The following is a 23,898-nucleotide window of genomic DNA, read 5'->3' as shown; positions in this document are numbered from 1 at the left end:
TCTAGACGTCAGACGGTGTCTACTTCAATATCTAGAAGTAACCAATGAGTTTAGATTATCAGATAATTTATTTGTGTTGTATGCCGGCCAACAAAAGGGCAAACAGGCGTCCAAAAATACGATCGCCAGATGGATTAAGGCAGCTATCCTGGAGTGCTACAATGTGATGGAAAAAACACCTCCAGAAGATCTTAAAGCTCACTCTACAAGAGCTTCAGCAGCCTCGTGGGCAGAAAAAGCAGGGGCCACTCCAGAACAAATATGCAAAGCTGCAACATGGTCAAGATTTTCGACTTTTGTACAACATTACAGGCTGGATCTGATTTCCAGCCAGGACCAGGCTTTTGGGAGGAAAGTCCTCCAGGCTGTTGTCCCGCCCTAGATCTGGTGAGTTCTTAATTATCCTCTCAAGGGCTGACTTGGAAGACGACTGGGGAAAAAGCAGAGTTAGATTCTTACCGGTAACTCTGTTTCCAGTAGTCTTCCAAGGCAGCACGATCCCACCCTTAAATGTCTAACCTTGTGGGGTTGTGTTGTGTATTCTATATTATTTCAGATTCCGGCCTTCGGTTCTCGGGGATGACTGACCAGGGACCTGAGGGACCGCCTCTTAAAGGGAGGAAAAATTATTGGCAACGTGTTTCCTAAATTGTGAGGAGGAGCTCCATCTCTCAAGGGCTGCCTTGGAAGACTACTGGAAACAGAGTTAGCGGTAAGAATCTAACTCTGCTTTTTCCAGTTGAAGAGAAGACTGCATATAAACATGTACAACTTATGGAGGAGGATTGGTTTCATCTCTGTTTAACACCCGAGGCCAGTCACTTCACTGGGTATACAACCACTTTAAACTGTACAAGGCTATGCATGTACAGCTTAGTGCACAATCCTGGCATCTGCTGGGTACCTGGGTGGGTGAACTCCTGTGTGCATGCATAGTAGAAAAACCATCCTGACTAGACCAGTTAAAAACAACCAAAGATCCAAAACTCAGTGAGATGAGGTCAAAACCAGCAAGGGTGCATGGTCACAACATGCCATGGGAGAAGAGTATAGTTCTGCTTGGGACATTACATTGTTGTATATGCCATTACCATAAAGAATGTTTTCTCAATTAGGTATAAAATTGCACACATTTGGAGTAGGGTGCTTATGCATGTAGATACAGTAAGGAAAAGGACACCTGACCAAGACTCTGCAACCTGCTTTTATGTATCGGTACACCTGTAGCCTTCTGTAAAAATAGACCCAATAAGTAGTTCTTCCCCCCCCCCCCCCCCCCCATTTAAAGTGACACTAAAGGTTCATAGGATGCATCAACTTGGAACCACCATGAGCCTTTACAACCCCTTTAAGTGACGTTTTTCAGGTGCATCGAGTTATTAAAACAGTCCATGCACTCCCACGCACTTCCTCTCCATCTACTGTATATGTGGCTACTTTCGGGTAGGTTGGGAATGGCATGCATTATTAAAACCTGCAATATTTCTGGTTCCAGGCTATGGATTTAGTAGAGAATTTTTGGGAGTTTAATTGTTATGATCTAGCACAGGACTGGACAAAAAGTGTTGCATACTGAGTTTAACATTGAATTAGACACAACACAAAGACAGGTTAAATTAGAAAGGATTTATTCAAAAGCGGAGTACACTTTTATGCTAAAAATTCATGCCAAACTACTAACTTAGCTATAAGCACGATGACACTTAAACCACATTTTTAGAACAAAAAGCAGTTTTAACGCATCAAATTAATTATGACTCCCTTTTTGGAAATAAGTGCATATAAAAAAGGTTTCTCAGTCTTCCTTAGCTTGATGAGATACAAAAAAAAAAAAAAAAAAAAAAAAACACCCCTTAGGCATTTTAGATGTTATTTTAACACACCAATACATTTAATCATAATAAATGTAAAAATGTGCATCAACCCATAAATGAAAGTGTAGAATACTTGCATAATACAGCACTAAAAGTATGAACACTGCAAACATGCCAAGTCTGCTTTTTATTCAAGATATGCAGATATTCCTGTGGGCATGCCTGGCCTCATTATTGGTCAATAAAAGATACCCACCTTAGTAAGGAGCCAATCGGGAGGCTCAGGTGGCAAAGCCTGGCCCTCTACCTAAGGGCCAATTCACACCATGTATGACGACAGACGTTTTACCACAAGATAAAAACGTCTGTCACCGCATGGATACACAGGAAACAATTGTTTCTCATTCACAATGCAACGCAGCCTAGCACTGCAGCAATAAAATGCAGCACACCAGCCTGAATCACACTGCAATGTCAGGCAGCATAGTACACTGCCAAACATTGAGCGAATGAGGTACACCCAAAGGATCCTCACACAGGCTTTTCAAATTTCATTTAACTATGGGCGGGATATAAATGGACGTTTACATTTATCTACCACCATTCGTTTTCATCTGTCTGCCCATAGAGCCAACCTATCAAAACAGAGCATGTCCCTGTGAAAGGACCCCCACCTCAAGTAGAATCTGCTTATCAAAGTACCAGGCACTGCTGATACCAGAAGTGCTTAAACTGAAGATGGCAGGCACCCCAGAGTGCCAGTTATGCGTTTGCTTTGCTGAATAAGGCAAATGTTTACACTTCAGATCAATTGTAACAGAATAAATGTAAGAGACCACTTATAAAGCTTTTGCCCTAGTCCATACCAGGGAAAATGGGATCAAGTTTTTGATAAAAAACAAAACATTAACAAATTAATGCATAATTAAGGAGATAAACTGGCCTAATCTAACTGCCAGGACCAAAAAAAAAAAAGTACCGGCTTCCTAGCAATTGTGCAGCCTTATAAAATGTCCAATACCAAGAGCAATTATTGTGAAGAGTTCTCATCAAGTCTAAAGGACAATGCCTCAGGAAAAAATAAAAATAAAAAAAAGTTAAACAGGAATTTAAGAGCACTGTCAGCTTTCAATGTATACATAGAACACTCATCCAGTGGCTACATACACTATTTTTAAGCCAACTTTTTATCTAACATAAGTGCTTTCTTCTGAGAACACTAGCCAATAGTTGAGTCATTTTATAGAAGACTGGCATGTTCAAGCAATAAAAGTGGCTTTTAGGCAGTTTGCAAACGTTAACACAGCCTGGCAGTTCGCAAAAAATATATATATTTAAAAATCCTAAAAGCTGGATATTAAAAATTAGTGTTTGCAGATATTCTAAAAATAGTTTACTATAAAAAACACAATACCACCAATAAAACATCCTCCCCCCTTTAAACAAGTGCTGTCTTGCATCGTAACATCCATTTCATTGGAAGCCTTCATTTTACAAGCTTAACTTTTCATTCCACTTCAACAATCATGCCATTGTGATGTGTCATTGTAACTTGTGTTTACAGACGCAATATATTTTGCCTACAGAAATAAATTACATGAATAATTGTGATTACCAATTTCTTGGTACTGGCACCATACAACTGCCTCTGGAAAGCAACGTTAAGCTTGTAAAACCCAATATTTCAAACAGATGTAAAAACTATACCTTTTCCAAATCCATATTTACAAATATTTTATATAAAACACTTTACAACTATCTTTACCATAAAAAGTGCAAAACTCTCACGCTTCCTACATTAGGAAGCAGCAACATTCTTCATAGAAATTCTACAGGATAGCAGCCTATATCAAGCAAATAAGGTGCTTAGCTTATAACCCATAGCGTATCTTGTAACCTTTTTCTACTATCAGAGGATTTTGCCACTGAAACTGAAATAAGGTCCAATATACTGCAAGGGAAAAGACTTTCGTACATGTCAATAGGGTTACTGGCGCAACTGTGCACTAGCTATGTTAGCTAGCTCAATAAGAGCCAGAGCGCCATGCATACGCTCTCGTTGCTCCTGGAGACGGCGTCGAGCAGCAGAATGAGGCCCATTTTTTTCATCTTCCTCATCTTCATCAGACTGAAGATATTCTAGTGGGTCTTGTTGCTCTTGGTCTGCCTTCTGAAGAGGTTTCATCTTTAATGTTGGAGGCAACTGCTCTTGTCTTTCCCAGTGTCTGAAAATAAAGATCAGCATTTTAAAGGGATGCTAGAAATGTGAGCAAAAACACTTTGCATAAAAAAAAACAGTTTAAGGATGCTACACAGAAAATATTTTTACAGTATTAAATTAAAACTAGTTTTGGGGCAGGAATGATAGCGATTGTAATATTATGCAACTTCTGAACACAAATGCGAGTTCTACCATTCCTGGTACAAAAATACTAGTAGAGACAAAGGAAGGCCAATATCTACCTAAACCCTTGTGCCAGCCTTATACCCAATAAACTATTTGCAAAGACCACCCCGCCCCCCCCTCAATTTTTTTATCATTTTATAAATGCCACGATAACCACCCCATGGACAACCAATTCAATGGCGAAGGACAGATGACTGAACCAAGCTTAACCACTTATGGACTGCCCGCCACATTTTTACGTCAGTTGTTTGAAGAGGAATACCGTTGTTATGGTAGCAGCTAGCTACCATATCCCTGGTATCTTCAGCGGGCGGTCCGCTACAAGATAAAAGCGGTCTCTGCAGCAGATACGCCACAAGATCACTTATCGGTGGTGGGAAGGGCCCCTGCCGCTCTCCAGTCCTCCCCTTGCAGTGTGTGGAGACGAGTGAGGGGAATGTGGGCCCCCACACGTCTCCATATCACTGCAGGGCAGAAGCAACGGCAAGGTCTTAAAAAAGGGACATTTTTTTTTTTTTTAGTCCAAATATGAGATTCGAGGTCTTTTTGACCCATTTAAAGAGGACCTGTGATGGTTTTATTACAATGGATGTTTACATTCCTTGTAATAGGAAGAAAAGTGACCCATTTTATAATTATTTTTTAAAGTGTCAAAATAAAAGTATAAAAAACAAGCTTGTGTGCAGAAGCAAAACCCATACGTGAGCAGCACCCACATATGAAAAATTCAAACCACACATGAGGTATCGACCCAATCGTTAGAGCAATAATTCTAGCCCTAGACTACCTCCAACTCAAAACATGAAACCTGTCGAATTTTTTAAATGTCGCCTATGGCGATTAAGGGTAAAAGTGTCTCCATTCCACAAGCGGGCGCAACTTTGAAGTGCGACATGTTGGCCATCAATTTACTTGACATAACATTATCTTTCACAATATAAAACAAAATTGGGCCAACTTTACTGTGGTCTTATTTTTTTTCCAAAAAAAAAAAAAAGTGCGTTTTTAAAATCACTGTGCAAATATAACTCTAGGGTGTTAGAAAAAATACATACTTAAAAAGCCCTCACTGGACCCATCCAATCTTGACAACCTACGGCCCATCTCCTTGCTCCCCTTTTTATCCAAACTCCTTGAACATCTAGTCTACAACAGACTGAGCGTCCACCTTGCTGATAACCTTCTTGATCCCCTTCAGTCTGGATTTTGTCCTCAACATTCCACAGAAACTGCTCTACTAAAACTAACAAACGATATACTAACAGCCAAAACTAAGGGACACTATTCTGTACTCCTGCACCTCTCTGCTGCCTTTGATACGGTTGACCACCCCCTCAAAAAAAACAAACAACACCTTTGGTCTCAGTGACTGTTCTCTTCGCTGGTTCTCCCTACTTATACCTACTTATCCAACCGCACCTTCAGCGTTACTTACAACTCTACTTCCTCCTCTCATCTTCCCTTCTCTCTCTGTTGGGGTCCCCCAAGGTTCTGTTCTTGGACCTCTCCTATTTTCAATCTACACCTACTCCCTGGGTCAGCTGATAGCCTCCCATGGCTTCCAATACCACCTCTACGCTGACGACACTCAAATCTATTTCTCTGCCCCTCAACTCACTCGTTCATTCTCCTCACGTATCACTATTTCACTATCAGATATATCAGTTTGGATATCGCACCACTTCCTCAAACTTAATCTATCCAAAACTGAACTTATCATTTTTCCTCCCCCACGTGCCTCTTCCCATGATCTCTGTCAAAAATCGATGGCACAACCATCAGCCCATCCCCACATGCCAAGGTCCTAGGCGTAGTCCTGGACTCTGAACTCTCCTTTAAGCCTCACGTCCAATCACGGTCCAAATCTTACGGCCTCAACCTCCGCAACATCTCCAAAATACGCCCCTTTCTAACCAAAGACACAACTCATCTCTCGCCTCGATTACTGCAACTCCCTCCTCATTGCCTTACTGCTACATCAGGGGTGTCAAACTCAATTTCATTGTGGGCCGCATTAGCAATTATGATTGCCCTCAAAAGAGCCGTTTGTATCTGTAAGATTAGATGTCCAGCGCACCCCCTCCCCTTTACATTAGATGTCAAGAGCCACCCCACCATCAGAAGTTGAGTCCCCCACTCTCCCTTACATCACAGTGCACCACTCTTTCCTTATGCTGCTGCTGGGAAGAAGCTGGATGCATTGCTTGAAAGCAGAAAGTAAGGGTCTGGATGAGGGCCAGAGGAGGGCCGGAGCTCTCCTGCAGGAGAGGTGCGAGGGCCACATAAAATGGCCTGGAGGGCCGGGTTCGGCCCGTGGGCCTTGTGTTTGACACCTGTGCTCTACATAGTCTATTCCCCCCTTCAGTCCATCATGAATGCTGCTGCCAGACTCAACTACCTTACCAACCGCTGTCTCTGCTACTCCTATGTCAATCCCACCACTGGCTTGCGCTCACCCAACTAATTAAATTCAAAATACTAACAACCACCTACAAAGCCATCCACAACTCTGCCCCCAGCTACAACACTGACCTAGTCTCTAAATACCAACCTAATTGTTCTCTTCGTTCTTTTCAAGACCACTTGCTCTCTAGCTCCTCCCATGCTCACCTCCAGGACTTCTCCAGAGCCTCTCCAAGCCTATGGAACTCCTTACCCCAATCTGTCCGTCTTTCTCCTTCTCTATTAGCTTTTAGAGGATCCCTGAAAACCCTCTTCAGAGAAGCCTACCCTTCCCACACCTAACCAACTGTATTTTATTTTTTTTCCCCATCCGATCATCCCACAGCCATTACCCTTTGTTCCACTTGACCCTCCCTTGTGGACTGTAAGCTCTAATGAGCAGGGCCCTCTGATCCCTCCTGTATTGAATTGTATTGTGACTGCACTGTATCCCTGATGTAAAGCGCTGAGCAAACTGTTGGCGCTATATAAATCCTGAATAAGAATATAAATGTTTGGGGTTCCAAGTAATTTTCGAGCAAGCAAAAGTATTTTAACTTGTAAACACCAAATCTCAGAAAGAGGTTCGGGGGCCTAATTGGTTAACAGGGTACCTGCTTAAAAGATTGCTGCTAGTGACTGGGCTGAAATGGCACTGCCGATTTACTCAGCAAAAAGTTTTACCTAGCCCAGTAGAGCTGTGCTAACATCAGTCAGTGCAAAAGCTATCCACCCACCCTTCCCCTGGTATTTAAAAGAACTGAGTATTTGTATTTTTTTTTGTTACCTAGGTGGTTGCAGCATCAGTCCCTTGCCAGCTCTAAAACATACACTGCTGATTGCTCAGTTCTCAGAGCTCCGAAAACAGAGAGCTGGTGACGATCAACAGCTCTCTGCTCTGTCCCCCTGCCCTTACTGGAGCGCTGGGTGAGGTTGGCACATGCTCTTACTGGCTCAATGAGAGATTGAGCCATGTGCTGGGTGGATCCTAACCATATGGTTGCAATCTTTTCCCAGCCTGGACCGGCTCTGTGAATTCAGCCAACAGTGGGATTCAACCCCATCTGCTGAAAACAGATCACAGGAGTGCAGAGCAAACTGCACTCCTGTGATCCACAGTTCTCCTTTAGGCTCGGTACACACTAGCCAGACTCCAAAGTCACGCAACTGTCAATGCCATTTTGGAGTGACTTCGATGTGACTTTTTTCACTCTGGCATTGAAGTCGAATCAAAGTAGTGCAGGAACTTTCTAAAGTCTGGCAAAATTGTGTAGTATCATTTTACGCAGGCCTTCATTTTTTCAAACTTTCCATCTATTAAACCTTCTGCCCTTTAACTTTGGATAGTAGAACATTTTTCTTCTGCCAGTAAATACCTTATACAGCCCACTTTCTGCTAGTCTGATCATTAGCCTAGGCCAGGGGTAATGAATTAAAATTCGAGGTCCGGACAGAAATATTTTCTTCCAGCAGAGGTCCGGACATCATGTAGTTACCCATGGTGCCTTTTCACATGTGCCATACCGCATGTTGCTGCCACACCGTTTTGGAAAAGACATCAAAGACATCTTTCTCCGTGTTTGAGGGTAGTGCAGCCCATTAAAAATGGGCTGACCTACCCACAACGTGTGCACCTAATGCACATGTACAGATCTGAACCCATTCCTACATCAGCATCCTCAGTCCCCAGTGCACATCAGAGTCCTCTACCTCTTGATGAGGGTCCTCCTTTATATCACCCCCCTCCACAGTAATGTTTTCACACTTCCTTGACACCAAACCCCCTCCACCAGTACTATCCTTTGACTCTATTTACATAATCTCCCCACATTATCCTCAGCTCCCCCACTGTAATCTCCACAACTCCCCATACATCCCACCCCGTAAGCAACAAAAGCATAGGAAATTCATGTTTTTTATGTACAGTGACATCTTGTGAATGAGAAGCATGCTTGGCAGTGGGCAAAAACAAGTCCTCAATGAAACTAATCCAATAATATCAATGCAACAACTAAAATATAAAACTGCCATAAAGCATCTCACAAACTTACTTTGCCAACCATTCTGCTGTATCTTTATCAGCAGCTTGCATTTTGCCGTTTTTACTGTTTGGTTCTTCTCTTTTCAGTCTTGCATATGGATGCTTGGGGCAGTGTCGGTTTGCATGTGTAAAACGGCTCAAACAACCTACAGATATACATACACAAATCAGACCAGATAGATGACTGCTAGAAAAAAATAAAAAAAATAATGTAGATGGAGGACGCTCATTGCATTTTCAGTATTAAGGTTTTTATGTGTCCTTCAGAGAGAAGAAATCATTTGCACTGAGATTTTTAATGCAGCCTGTGGGTTCCTGTTGGAGACACCTTTATCAGTTTCAATAAGGACACAGGCAGTAATAAAATATGCTAGAGGTTTGGTAAAGCACTAATGGTTTGGCTAAGGAATCACTTTACAGGTTTAACGAGATTAGCACACTGCAAATAGGAAACGTTAAATTAATCACCAGATAAACTAATAAAAAAACACCACAAGCCTGATTCAGCAGCAATTGCTGTTATTATTGCACTTTCATTTAAAAAAAAAAAAAAAAAAAAAAAAAGTATCATTAACCTCAATTAGCTTACAGCCGATATTGGCTGACTTAAAGCAGCGTTCCACCCCCCCCCCCCCCAAAAAAAAAAAAAAAATGGAACTACCACTTTAAGTACTGGTGACCCCCTGACATGCCACAATTTTTTTCAGTCTCCTGCAATCTTCTGGAACACATTACAAGTCCCAGAAGATTGCCTGACCATTCACAACGCGCAGTGCGGCCCGTGCACAGCCGGAGAGGATGGGAGGAGGAGGGGGTTGGGAGAGAGATGAGCAAGGCTTCGGGCACCCGCATCGCAGGAGCGTGGGACAGGCGAGTGTGTTTATTAAAAGTAAGCAGCCACACTAGCTGCTGACTTTTAAATGGGTGGAACACCGCTTTAAGCACATGAATACTAGTTCCAAAACAGTTTCTTCCCAAGGACACTACAGATATTTTAGAAATTAGCATGCAGCTTGCAAGTCTTAAAGTGGCAGCTTCTGTCAGAGGGCCAAAAGCTGGAGAAGTTTCTCTTACAGTACCCATGTAGTTTAGGACTACATTCTCATAACCAAAACTTCTAGCACCAATTCCAACGTGCTAACAAGAGCATAACAGGCCTAACATTTTGAAGCTACACTACAACCATCAAAATAAAAAAAGAGCAGCTAATCTAATGCAGCTCTGCATGCATGTTTGCACCCTCCAGGTTTTTTTTAAATCGACCCTAATGTGTCTGTACACTGTTAACAGGGGGCAACTTACCATTTTCTGAGCAAACAAATGGCTTCTCTCCGGTGTGAAGGCGCTGGTGTGTTTTTAGTTGTCCACTCTGTACAAAGGCTTTCCCACATTCAGGATAGTCACAAAGGTAAGGCCTCTCTCCTTTAAACAGAAGAAAAAAAATATGTTTTTGATTTACTAGCTAGACATGTACAATGCGCAACTGATGCAATCAAAATGGAACAGACTCCTTTTTCGGAATTAAACTTAAGTATTGGCAAGCTGCAAAGTGGAACCTTCGGCCAAAAAGTGTCTAGTTTTCAATAGCGTGCTCCTTTTTGGAGATTTTTGCCACAGTTCCAGAGACCAAATGTAAAAACCTAAAGTGAGTCGAGTTCTAACATTTGACAGTTGGGATTAGAAAAAGTATTTTCACTGAAATATTTCTCCTTCGTTGTATATACACACACACACCTAAAATTTTAGATATACTCTTTTGGTGACAATGGTCACTAGGATAGAAGATGAATATAAAACTTAAAGCGTAATTCCACTCCTCCTCCCCCCCCCCCCCTTCAACAAAACATTCCCCTCTGGATGATTTATGTACATTGCAGGGATTTTAACAAACTTTGTAGCAGATTCCGACCTTCTGTTATTTTGAAGAAATCACTGTTTGTTCCTCTATGCCAAGTATAATGGGAGTGGTTTCATGATTATCAACCAGCTGCTGCAGAATCAGGGCTCTGAGGGAGTTTGCAGCCCAGACGTGATTTCCTATTGGGAGTATCTTACCAAAAATTACATTTTTGCTGCAGGGGATACCAAAAATCTGACTTGCATCTTAGGCTGCTTTCACACTGAGGTGCTTTACAGGCACTAAAAATATCACCTGTAAAGAGCCTCTCCTCCCACTGCAATGTGAAAGCCCAAGGGCTTCTTTCACACTGGAGCAGTGAGCGCTGTCAGGACGGTAAAAAAAAAAAAAAAAAAGTCCTGCAAGCCACATCTTTGCAGTGCTGTGGGAGCGGTGAATACACCTCTCCTAAAGCACTCCTGCCCATTAAAATCCATGGGCAGCGCCGCCAAACCGCCACAGTTTTGAACCCTTTTTCAGCCGCTAGCAGGGGTTAAAAGTACCCCTCTAGTGGCCGAAAAGCACCCCTAAATTTTTTTTATTTTTGCCATTTCTTTCTTACCCATGAAAGTAGAGTTACCCTTTAACAGCAATAAAAGCCTGACAGTGTTACCAACTCTTAACTGCTCCACCTCTAAGTCACTTTATTGTCCAAATTAACTTCACATTAACAGTGGTTCACATACATAATGTACCACCAGTATAGTTGGCTGCTCTGCTGTATGCATTATGACAAGAATGTCCAATAAGTACTCTATTCACTAACATTAGCCATTTGATAAACTTCATTTATTGGATTTATATTGCTTAGTGGATTGAGCCTAGTGTCAGGAAAACTGATGCTGTATGTAAATTCTTCTCTCCGCTTCAGAAAAATAGTGAGCCAGCTCGTTACATTTTAAGCAAATTAAGCCTCTTCGCCCAAGAAACAAATCAGGTTTAAGAATTACCCAGGTAAAATAAAAAATAATCTAGAAGCTATGGGCACAGGTCCATATTTCACAAATCAGCCTCAAACTCTGACGACACCACGACTACGTGGGGATGGGGGCGGCTGAACTGAAAATACATTGCATCAGACTTCCATTTTAGAGATGTGTGAGCCAAAGTAGTAAAAAAATGGAGAGCTACTCTATTTAAAATCTCACTTGAGTACCAACTACCAATCTGAAATTACGTTGTAGGCTAACCTGTATGTGTTCTTTTATGAGCTTGTAAAGACTTCTCCCGAGGAAACACTCTGTTGCATATATTACACCGAATCCTGCTTGAAGAGTGTTCACCCTCACTTATTAAGTCTCGAACCGTTTCTGCTCTTGGACGGCCACGTCGGATACCATCCTGTGAAATGGAACCAAATAAAGTTTAAAGATCTCATACCAACTCCATTAAAGCATTTGTAAATTCAAAATTTATTTTAAAATAAACATGGCATACTTACCTGCTCTGTGTAATAGTATTGCATAGAGAGGCCTAATTCTTCTTTTCGCAAGTCCCCTGCCAGAACTCCTGGCCTTTCCTTTTCAGTGTGCCACCATAGCAAGCAGCTTCCTATTGTGTCACACCTGGGGCTTTATCCCAGACCTCACTGCCTGCATCTATAGACACAAACAGTGATGCTGAGCTCCGCTCCCCCATAGGAATGGACTTACAGCTGACTGCTTTCGGGTACAAAGCTGGATCAAGATTGGGCTCACATAAGTATAAAGGGAGAGAGGAGGTGATACACATACTGAAAGCATGTTTTACCTTAAAAGCGGAGGTCCACACAAAAATTGAACCTCCGCTTTTCGGAACCCCCCTCCCCCGTCACATTTGGCACCTTTCAGGGGGAGGGGTGCAGATACCTGTATAATACAAGCATTTACACCCACTTCTAGGCATAGACTACCACGGGGGTCACGCCACTCCCCCCCCCCCCTTCTGGGAAACACACTGGTTCCAGAAGGCAGCAGGGACCAGTGAGGACGCACAGCGTGACTCGCGCATGCACAGTAGGGACCCGGAAGTGAAGCCGCAACGCTTCACTTCCATGATTCCCTCACCGAGGATGGCAGGGGGGCAGCCAAGCAATTGTTTGGCTTCAGCTGCCGACATCGCTGGCACCCTGGACAGGTAAGTGTCCATTTATTAAAAGTCAGCAGCTGCAATATTTGTAACTGTTGGCTTTTAATTGTATTTATTTTTTTAGGTGGACCTCCGCTTTACTGCAGGGAACACATTAAGGTAAAAAAAGGTTCATGTTTTACAATCACTTTAATGCTAGTAACAGTCTATCACAGCATGCCACTTAAAGCATTTTTGTAGTTTAATAGCCAACTAGAGTTCCATTTAAAAAAAAAAGCCATTGTAAACAAGGTCTTGGTTTTTAAAGCAGGAAAAGGCTAAAATACAAATGTAGCAGATATGGAGGGATCTACCTTTCCCTCTATATCCCAGGAAATACCACCATAAGGATGTCATAGCGGAGTTCCACCCAAAAATAGAAGCTTTTCCAGTTTCTCCTAAAATACAAGTATTTGCTCCCACTTTCAGCGATAGATCACCGCGGAATCTGCGACAATCTACGCCATTTCTGGCCCTTTCTCTACCCCCCCACCTTGCTGTCTTCTGGGAGACACAAATGTCCCAGAAGACAGCAAGGACCAGTGAGCTTGCACAGTGCGACTTGCGCATGCGCAGTAGGGAACTAGACTGTGAAAATGCCGGCACCTGCACCCAGGAGCCGAGCGAGAGATCAGTTTCGGATGAGGACATCCCAGATGCCCTGGACAGGCAAGTGTCTTATTAAAACTCAGCAGCTGCTGTATTTGTAGCTGCAGACTATTTTTTTTCAGCGGAACTTTGCTTTAAGACCAAGTTCACTTTTAGGAGCCTGGTACACCCATATCTGTAGTGCAAGAAGAAATCTGCTCCTATGCAGCAACCTCCCACCACCAGCACCCCTCATTTGTGGCAGAGGGTGGGGGGTCTTCTCCCTGCACCCACTGTCCCAATAAATAAAAAAACACGGCCTGGGCTCTGCCCACACAGGCGCATCATTCAGTTTCCTGTAAATAAACTACAAGTACCGTCTGCCATCGCGGTTGATGTTTTATAGTTCTAAATGCAGATGAGCACCCTTATTGTCCATTGATCTTTCTGATATTGAGTAACTGCCTTCCTGAATTGAAGATACATGGAGACAGCAGGATCCTAGCAGTAAACCCACAATCTGCTGATTGCAGGTGCAAGGCTTTAGCCACAGAGTAAAACATATGCACTTGTATTTACCTGTTAAAATATGTGCATTTATTGTTTCTTTTACACAAAAGGATAAACTTATTCTTTAGGTAACACTCCATGATTTAGCACTATATGACATCTTATCTTAATATCTGGTAATTCCTCAATTAAACTTAGTAGGTAGTACTAGAGATAAGAAACCATCTGGGGAACCCATTTAAGATATGGTCAAAATATAAAGTTAGGATTTAAAAGAAAACCGTTCTAAACACAAACATGTAATATTGTGCCACCTAGTTTAGTAGAATCAGATTTATAAAGTAAACAATGACCTATACAGCAAACTGCCCATGTGCAAAAAATCATCATCAAATAAGTGAAAATCTCAGTCTAGCTATGGGATGTTGGATATAAACCTTTGATGCTCACAAGTAAACATTAACAACTGTATACATTATGTGCCAGACCATACACAAGTACTGTGCCAATTTAATAAGAAATAAGACCAACCATGCTGGATAAATACATGCAGGTTATAGCCATTTTTACCTAGAGTAACAGGCCAAGTTAACATTTAAGAAACAATAACTGCACATATTTCTGCAGGAAACACAATGTACAATTATTTTTTCCACAGGAGCCTGCAATCAATGGATAGTGATTGCATTGTCAGGCTCATGCAAACTCTTCCTCCGGCACTGTACCTCTGTATGGGCTTACAGTTGGAAAGGCAGTAGTGTCAATGGACTGAGTGTGCCAATTGATCAGCGCACTTGTTTTAACATTGCCAACTTCAAGTCTGCCTGCCAGTGGCAGACAGGATTTGTAACTTATTCACAGATCTCTGAATGAATGACCTGGCTCAGTGGCAGTCACAGGTGGGGGCTCAGCAACATGTTATACCCTAAAGACTGGTGTAATATGTTGCTGAAGGCGGAGTTAGCCGTTGAAGTGAAACTAGAGGAAAAGTTATGCCTCTAAGAAAAATGGAGTCCCAAACCCCTCACACAATATGATTTACACTAAACCTTTAGCAATCCATGCCAACCGTACACAATCCAATCTCATCCTCCCACTTTTAAATTGTACATTAGGACATTGAAGCAACCAAGTCAAGGTAATAAGTGCATCTTACCACACCTAAGGTGCCATTCCAATGCACCAACAGGACAGCCACTGCACAACATACACATGGCCATGTGTTTGGGAGCACAGTGTTTGCATAAAAAGACCAATTTTAGCTGTGTTGTAGTGTATTGGGCCGCCTAAGCCTAATTTTGCAGTAGGCAGGAAGAGATTACAAGCTCTTACAGGTTTTAGTACAGCCTAGGTCCCCCAACAGTAAGATAGTCTTCACCATGTGTTCAGATGATGGGTTCTAGAACACAAGGTGGCTTTTAAACTGGAGGTCCGCCCATCCCTGCAAAAATTAAAAGCCATCAGCTACACATACTGCAGCTAGTGACTTAATATTAGGACACTTATCTGTCCTGGAGTCCAGCGTTGTTGGCAAAGTTGGGTGCTGCCACCACCATTGTGGGTAAGGGAACCCGGCAGTGTAGCCTTGCAGCTTCATGCCGAGAACCCTACAGTGCATGCGCGGCCTGGAAGCAGGGGAAGAAGGAGGGAGCCGAGCTGCTGGCGTAATTCGCCGTGGCGAGATCTAAGCGGGGGGACAGGATACCTGTCAAAGATAGGTATCCACTCCGCCTCCCCCCTGAAAAGGTGCCAAACGGAAGGGGGGGGGACAAGAGCAGAAGATCCACTTTTGGGTGGAACTCCGCTTTAAAGAAAAACAAACACTAAGGACCATTGCCAACAGGCTCTGTCCTGCACCATTAACAAAAGATCAATTGAAAAAGGGACACCAAACAATATACTTTTTTCGCCACAAATAATTCAAATACATTCACCAGTTAATGGCCACGTAACCTATTTCTCATGAAGTAATTCATTGCGTTTTTCTGCCTTCTTGTAACATCCTCCAGGAGCTACCAAATACATTACATAAACCCCTCCAAACAATAGGTGCTGAGAAGTGAGGAAGAGACCGCGACTACTCTCATACATACAGTGGGAGCTTGCAGAATGAATGAAGCCATCCTCTTACAGGAAGTTTGATCAAAGCAGAATATACAAGAAAAATAAAAAAATTTGGAGGAGGCCAAGGACAATAGAAGTTACAGCAGTTTTCCAAGTATAGAGAAGGATTATTTTTTTTTCCCCCGTCAATCATACTTACCTAGGTGGATGCTGCATCTGTCCACTGAGAACCGAGCTCCCTGAGCAGAAAGCAGCACTGTCAGTCAGCAGGATCTCTGCTCTTCTCCCTCTTCGCTTACTGGAGCACTGAGCTGTGGAAGGAGCAGAGCGGCCATCTCCAGCCATCAGTGGCATGCTGAGAGGTTGCGCGGGTCCAGGCACCTGGCGGATCCAGACTTCGTGGTCAGGATGATGCGGTGCCTGGACTGAAATCTGTTACGTCAACAGAGAGCAGACTTTAGCTGGGTCACAGGAGTGCAAAACTAACTGCACTTCTGTGATCCATAAAAGTACAGCCAAACGAGCTTTGGCTGGACTTCTCTTTTAAGAATACATATTACACACACACACACACACACACTAATAAACCAGAGTTCAGCGTCACTTTAACCACTTGCCGACCGCCTTGCTGCACAAACCAACGTACCTATACGTTGGTCCGTGCATGTGGTATCATGGGCACGGCAGACTCGATGTCAGCCAGCCACCCACAAATGCAGTACAGAGAGGCAGAACAGGGATCTGTTTATGTAAACAAGGCAGATCCCCGTTCTGACAAGGGACAATTTAGTTCTGCTGTTCCTAGTGGTGAGGAACAGCGATCTGTGTTGTCCCAGTAAGCTCATCCCCCACACAGTTAGAACACACCCAGGGAACACTTAACCCCTTGATCACACCCTAGTGTTCTTACCCAGTGCAATTTATACATTGAACAGTGCATCTTTTTCGCACTGATCACTGTAATAATGTCATTGTTCCCCAAAAAGTAACGTGGGGTCAGATTTGTCTGCCGCAATGTCGCAGTCCCAAAAAATAAAAAAAAAATAAAACACACAATTTTGTTTGGGTACAGCGTTGTATGACCGCACAATTACCAGTTAAAGCGACACAAAGCCATATCGCAAAAAATGGCCTGGTCATTAAAGGAGAAGTCCAGCCCGAGCTTTTTAGGCTGGGCTTCTCATATGGGTCACAGGCGTGCAAAAGGAATTTCACTCCTGTGACCCGTTTTCAGCAGAGAGCGGTGTGAAGTCTGCTCTAAACTGACGTCATTGCCATCAGTCGGGGCAGTTTGTCACGCCGACTTCCAAGTCTGGATCCGCCAGCTGCCCTGATTGATGGCAGCCTTAGCGAGCCACTGAGACCGCCTCTCCCCAGCTCAGCACTATAATGAGCGCTGAGAAGTAGAGCATAAGCGATGCTGACAGTCAGCATCGCTCTGCTCGGGGAGGAGCGAAAACTGAGCCATCGGCAGTGTTCGGTTCTCAGTGCAGAGATGCCGGGGGACAGCTGCAGCATCAGTCTGCATCCACTGAGGCAAGAATAAATAGGGACTATAAAAAAAAAAGCCACACTTCTCTTTTAAGGGATACATTTCCGGGGCTGAAGTGGTTAAAGTTCACATGTCATGAGGTGTATGCTGTCATTCCTTTTTTTCAGAAAGTTGGCTGCCTGGTTAAAGAGGGAGTAAAAAACCCTGGTGGGTTTATTTGTTCCCTGCAAAGTAAAGGCATAACGTGCTAGTATGCATCGCATACTAGCACAGTATTCGACATTCACATGCAAACAAAGCCTGCGTTTGCAGGTAAACAGTAAATATCTTCTGAACAGCGCACATTTAGGAAAAATGTACAGTACCTATAGGCAAGCCTTATTCTAGGCTTACCTATTAGGTACAACTTCCCCATGGAGGTTTACAACTTCAACTGCTGATGACCCTGGCTTCAATATGTTCTAAATCAACAACCTGCAAATGGGAAGGAGAAAACCGACACACCCAATGCTTGTTCCATGTCTGTATTCAAAAAGTGTGGAGACCGCATTCCAGGAGGAGGCAGGCCATGCATGTCTTATGACAGGTGTACTTTAAATAGGCTTCCTGAAAGTACAACATTTTTTCCCATTCTAGCTTTTGACCTCCAACTGGCAGAAGTTCAAATATCTTTGTGGCCACTCAAATGAATGAATGATTTCCTCAACCCCACCCCTAGCGATAAATCAGCTTCATTCTTTAATGGTTTAGTCATCCTTGGAAACCTACAAAGGACAATCTGACCGCTTGCTTTTAACAGAGCTTGAACACTAGTGTGCACAGTGCTCTATACAAGAATGCAACAGCAATATCCTTGGATACTGCAGCAGCATGGGACAGTATCAGTAAAACAGCCTCACCATGGAGCACACAGCCTTCATCACTGGTGTCAATGTTTTCCTGCCCAAACCCCCTTTCACACTGACATGTTTTTCAGGCGGTTCAGCGCTAAAAATAGCACTGCTATACCGCCTGAAAAAATCGTGCCCTGCGCTAGCAGGACCGCTCCAAAAGTCCTGATAGCCGCATCTTTGGAGCGGTATAGGAGCGGGGTGTTTACCGCTCCTTCCCATTGAAATCAATGGGAAACCGCGGTAATACCGCCCGCAATGCGCCTCTACAGAGGCGCATTGCGGGCGGTATTAACCCTTTTTCTGGCGCTAGCGGGGGTTAAAACCGCACTGCTAGCGACCGAAAATCGGGGTAAATACGACGGTATATCGGCGTTAAAAATCGCGCCGCTATACCGTCACCGCACCTCCACTGCCCCATGTGAAAGGGGCCTAAAGCTGCCGACTTGGTATAAGCAAGCTAGTTGTGTTCGCAAAGACTGTGGGAGGGAAGTCTGAGGATTTACTGAATCTTAAAGGAGCATCAATAGGCAATTTTTTTTTTTTTTTTTTTTTTTTTACATGTTGCATAGTGTGGAAAAGTCAGACCAATATGTTTTCATTGAGGTCTGTGTCCCCATTGAAGAGGTTTCTCTATTTTAACTGGTGGCCATTGTCACGGACGAATAGAGGAAATCAGAAACTGTAGAGCCTTTACAAAGGGGACTGTTGTTCTGGTGACAACTGTCAGAGGGGAATTCCTCTCACACTGGGAGATTTCCCCTCACTTCCATTTGTGTCTCTGGGACAAGAACTGAAGGAATATTTCCCCAATAGTACACAGACAGCCACAAAATACAAACTGGCAGGGGTTTTAACTATTACCCCATGCTATTCAAAACTACTAATTGCTTATGCATACGCTTGAAACAAAGCCATAAAAAAGCCACACACACACACACAACTCCAGTACATAACTGAAAAACATTAAAGTGGTTGTACAACCACTTTTACCTACAGGCAAGCCTAGATTAAGGATTAACTGTAGGTGCTAGAAATTGTCACAGGAACATGTCTCCAGATTGAAAGCTTTCGCTTCTACTTCTCTGGGGCAACCACATTCACAAGGGCCCATAGACCTGTACAGAGCCATTTATGGTGCTGGAATGATGTTGGCATCCTATGCTAGTCAATGCAGACAGCGGCTGTATGGACTCACCCGCACATTCAGGCTGGACCAGCAGGGACAAGTACACAGCACTGAAAGCAGACAGTGTGCATTAGCTGTGCACACCTCTCAAACTTCAATATGCAGGAGAGTCCATACAGCTGTAAAGAAAAAGAAAGATTTGTGCGCAACCAAATTGGAACAATAAATATTATGTGAAAGTGTCCTTATTCCAATAACGGAATACACATAAAACAAAAAATAAATAAAAAATTGGTGAAAAAGTCCTTATGATATCACACCGATGCAAAGGTTTATAACGGGACTCAGTCCTCTGTCTAATGACAAGGTTGATGCAGATATCTTCAACAAAATCCCACGGACAAATGTAATAAGTGGCCGCTTAGAGATTTCCTCAGCTGGTTCAGTACAATCCTTCCTGGTCCGCTCCTCCGCTGGTAATCCAGAGAAAAAAAACTTTGGTCTGCTGTAGATTTCTCGGGGAGTGGGATCAGCCTCAGGAGATGGTATGGGTAGAGAGAAAAAAAGCGCTTCATAGTGCAGTAATTTGATAAAAACTTTCACTTTATTCCACTCAATGGAAAAAGAACTGACATCTAAAAAGCTTCATGAGTTACAAAGTATCAACTTGGAAGCATAAGCAAAAAATCAAACCAGCTTCGTCTCGGGCCGATCAGCTGGGGGCGTGGTGACGTCAGCAGCTATTGCTCCACCCAACGCTGCGTTTCTCCTTTCCCAGTCGATGCCCAATAGGGAGAAACAGCGTTGGGTGGAGCAATATCTGCCGACGTCACCACGCCCCCAGCTGATCGGCCCGAGCCAAAGCTGGTTTGATTTTTTGCTTATGCTTCCAAGTTGATACTTTGTAACTCACTATGAAGCGCTTTTTTTCCTCTCTACCCACACGTTCCCATACCATCTCCTGAGGCTGATCCCACTCCCCGAGAAATCTGCAGGAGACGAAAGTTTTTTCTCTGGATTACCAGCGGAGGATCGGACCAGGAAGGATTGTACTGAACCAGCCGAGGACATCTCCAAGCGGCCACTTATTACATTTGTCCGTGGGATTTTGTTGAAGATATCTGCATCAACCTTGTCATTAGACAGAGGACTGAGTCGCGTTATAAACCTTTGCATCGGTGTGATATCATAAGGACTTTTTCACCAATTTTGTTTTATGTGTATTCCGTTATCAGAATGAGGACACTTTCACATAATATTTATTGTTCCAATTTGGTTGCGCACAAGACTTTCTTTTTCTTTACATATATTACAAGCCCAATATTTAGGCTTTTTTAGCCAAGTGCAGCACCTTCATTTAATCATATTTATATATTTCTACATTTGCACTTGTGCACTGTGTTTTGATGGGGATAGCGCGGATTGCCCATGCTATACAGAGTCCATACAGCTGCTGTTTCCATTGACAGACACAGGCTGCCTGCACACTGCTCCAGAAACAAATGGCTCTTCACACCACTCAGGTCTATGCTCTCTACGAATGAGGCCTTACTTTCACTTCTATACCTGGAAACATTGGTGATCAGGACAATTAGAAGGTGAATCTCCCCAGCAGGGGTACAGAGACAGCAATAGACCACTAACAAAAGGTTCCAACACCTCTCCACATCATCCAATCGTAGAAAAAGAGTATTGCCTTTAGTTACACTTTGAAGCCAACAGCCCAAAAGTAAATTAGTTTGTAGCTTTAGGCTCCATTCATATTTGGCGGTTTGGGATCTTGAGCAGAATTGCAGCAATTCTGCCCGCAATCGCAAAACCCATGTCGGGTGCCATTCGAGATTGCAGGCAGAATAGCAGTGATTCTGTCCGAGATCCCAAAACACCAAATGTGCATGAAGCCTAAGCACCGGTTCACAGCAGTGTGGCTTTGAAATTGTGCTACTTCAGCGTTTTTTTTTAAACGGCAGATCAGTGCGATTTGGATCAGCAATTCAATTGCTGCTTGCAACTTAATTTAACAAAAACCAATGCAGGTCGCAATGAAAACGCAAAAGTCGTTTTTCAAAGTCACTGACACGAGTTGCAATTAAACGTTTCCATTGCTGAAATTGTGCGACTGAACTTATGCAATTTTGAACTGTCAAACCGCATTGGTGTAAATGAGGGCTAAAAGTGAACTTTTCGGAAAAAAATAAAATGGTTAACAGAGTACACCCTCCTCAAGTCCTCACCCCTGTGGGTGATGAGCTGTCTCTACCCTGGAAACCAGCACTTTGAAATCCCCACTCTTTTCTGGGCAGCGCTTCCAGGATGAATCAGAGCAATTCTGATTGATCAGTGCTCTGGCACACAGACACGCTCTGACCTGTTCCAGAAGCACTTCAAAGGATTTTAAATACTTGGACTGTTACACCGGATGTGTGGGCACTGACAGCTCATCACATACAGAGGAAAATACAACAGGGAATGGAGGTGGCTGTAGGATGCAACGTCACCTTTTCATTTGTTTGTTTTTTAAATAGGTGAAATCTAAAGCTAAACTAAAAGCAAGCCCCTGCCCATTTTGGCTAAAGCCTGGTACACACAATGAGATTATGGGACAAGTAATCATCTGGGATACTTTTACATACTCGAAAATTAAGAGTCTAAAGTTACTAAGCACGAATGTATTAAAAGTAAAGTTCTGTATTTTTGGATGAAACCTGTACTGATTAAACAAAAACTGTACAATCTGGTATTGCAGGAGAAAAAGCTTTGCGCTTGTCCCACAAGCTGTCCTGATCGGCTCTTGAGAGCTGCGTACCAACAATCAGATCATGGTACGATTGTGTCAAAATCAGTATTTTTCATCTGAGTGATCGCGTGTACCAGGCTTAAGGCCCGATTAACATCTATGCATTTTTAGTGCTTTTTGTGCAGTTTGCCAATTTGTACTACGGTCCATTTAAAGCGGTGGTTCACCCTTAGAGGGCACTTTTTAGCCTTAGATTCCTGCTCGTTTTTACTAGGGGAATCGGCTATTTGTTTTAAAATATGAGCATTACTTACCCGTTTACGAGATGCATCCTCTCCGTCGCTTCCGAGTATGGGCTGCGGCAATGGGCGTTCCTTCTTGATTGACAGTCTTCCGAGAGGCTTCCGACGCTCGCATCCATCGCGTCACGATTTTCCGAAAGAGGCCGAACGTCGGTGCGCAGGCGCAGTATAGAGCCGCACCGACGTTCGGCTTCTTTCGGCTACGAGTGACGCGATGGATGCGACCGTCGGAAGCCTCTCGGAAGACTGTCAATCAAGAAGGAACGCCCGCTCCCGAAGACCCATACCCGGAAGCGACGGAAGAAGATGCATCTCGAAAACGGGTAAGTACGGATCATATTTTAATACATATAGCCGATTCCCCTAGACCGAACGAGCAGGAATCTAAGGGGAAAAGGGGAAAAATTTAATAAATGGGTGAACTCCCGCTTTAACATGGTTTCCTAAGAAACACGTTCTGTAGTGCAAATCGGAAAAATGCATGGGTGTGAATCAGGCCTAAAAGGAGGGTTACAACCCCTTTCTAGGTTTTCTTTGCCAATTGTGTGCCATTGGGGAGAAGCGAGAGAAGATCCCTACAAAAGGGTGAGAATCCCAGGGTGTCACCATTCGATTTCCATTCCATTCCTGGTGACAACCTAAAACGTGGGATTGTCTTTCACTTTCTAGTAGACGGATGAGATAGAGAGATCATTCTCTCTAATGAGACACAGGCAGCAATAAAAACCTGACAGGGGGTTCTGGTCCATCTCCAAACTAGAAAGGTTTTGCCTTTAGTTCCACTTTGAAGTCCAATAGCTGAAGGCTTAATATAGCAAGCAATAGTGAGGCATAGATCCAGATCTCACCCTCAGGGATCCTTCCTCTCCTCCGCTGCTGCTGCTGTTCAGGCCGGGGCTGAGGACCTCAAGGACGGGTTCCCGGGCAGTTTGACCAGGCTCTGCTGGGGGCATAGGATGCCTGGCCGGGGTTCCAGGGCTGAGGGTGACGTTGTGTGCGTTCTCCCCCCACCTCCAGGGGTACACCATGAAATCGCTGAAGCCGGGGCTGGTGGGCACAGGGCTGAGCGGGGTGGCAGAGAAGGGCGTCCGGCGGGGTTTGATGGGAGTGTGGGCGGAGGTGGTGGGGGACACCGCCTTGATGACAGACACCAGTACCGGCCGGGGAGGAGACGAGTCGTGAGATGAAGGAGAAGAGCGGAGGGCAGGAGACGGGTACACGTCAGACATCATTCTGAGTGACACCGGGGAGGAAAGCGCGCCTTCTTCTCTGGCGATATACACCCCATCCGACAAAGTAGGCCCGGTAGCACTGTCACTGACCGCACAGCCACGGGATCATCAGACAGGAGGCGGCGGCCGCTCGGTCCTTCTCTTCTTTTTTTCCCGCGTTACATTTCGCGCCTGATCGTAGCCAATCACAGTCGTGGCTCCAGGCGCCATCGCCAGCGATGTAAGATGGACAGGGCTGACGACCAAT

General features: G+C 43.9%; 1 protein-coding gene across 1 annotated transcript; it reads right to left on the bottom strand.

The window, feature by feature from the left end:
- Window positions 1–1,611: 1,611 nt before the first annotated feature.
- ZNF367 (zinc finger protein 367) lies at window positions 1,612–23,892 on the bottom strand. Its single transcript, XM_040355468.1, has 5 exons — window positions 23,268–23,892; window positions 11,792–11,942; window positions 10,007–10,126; window positions 8,715–8,850; window positions 1,612–4,039 (listed from the first exon to the last, which is right to left on the bottom strand). The coding sequence occupies exons 1-5, from the start codon at window positions 23,649–23,651 to the stop codon at window positions 3,802–3,804; spliced, it is 1,029 nt and encodes a 342-aa protein (XP_040211402.1). The 5' UTR covers window positions 23,652–23,892; the 3' UTR covers window positions 1,612–3,801.
- Between the last annotated feature and the right edge of the window lie 6 nt (window positions 23,893–23,898).

This window comes from Rana temporaria, chromosome 1 (genome assembly GCF_905171775.1).
Source record: "Rana temporaria chromosome 1, aRanTem1.1, whole genome shotgun sequence".
NCBI classification, from domain to species: domain Eukaryota; kingdom Metazoa; phylum Chordata; class Amphibia; order Anura; family Ranidae; genus Rana; species Rana temporaria.
This window is presented reverse-complemented; position numbering and strand designations above follow the sequence as displayed.

Bases quoted from the DNA above. Each gene is read 5' to 3' on its own strand.
- ZNF367 (XM_040355468.1), bottom strand. From the start codon at position 23,651: ATGATGTCTGACGTGTACCCGTCTCCTGCCCTCCGCTCTTCTCCTTCA. The intron at 10,127-11,791 runs GTTAGCCTACAA...TTCTGTTTAAAG, and splicing joins TCATAAAAGAACACATACAG to GAGAGAGGCCTTACCTTTGT. The intron at 4,040-8,714 runs GTAAGTTTGTGA...CTTTATTTTCAG, and splicing joins ACAGCAGAATGGTTGGCAAA to ACACTGGGAAAGACAAGAGC.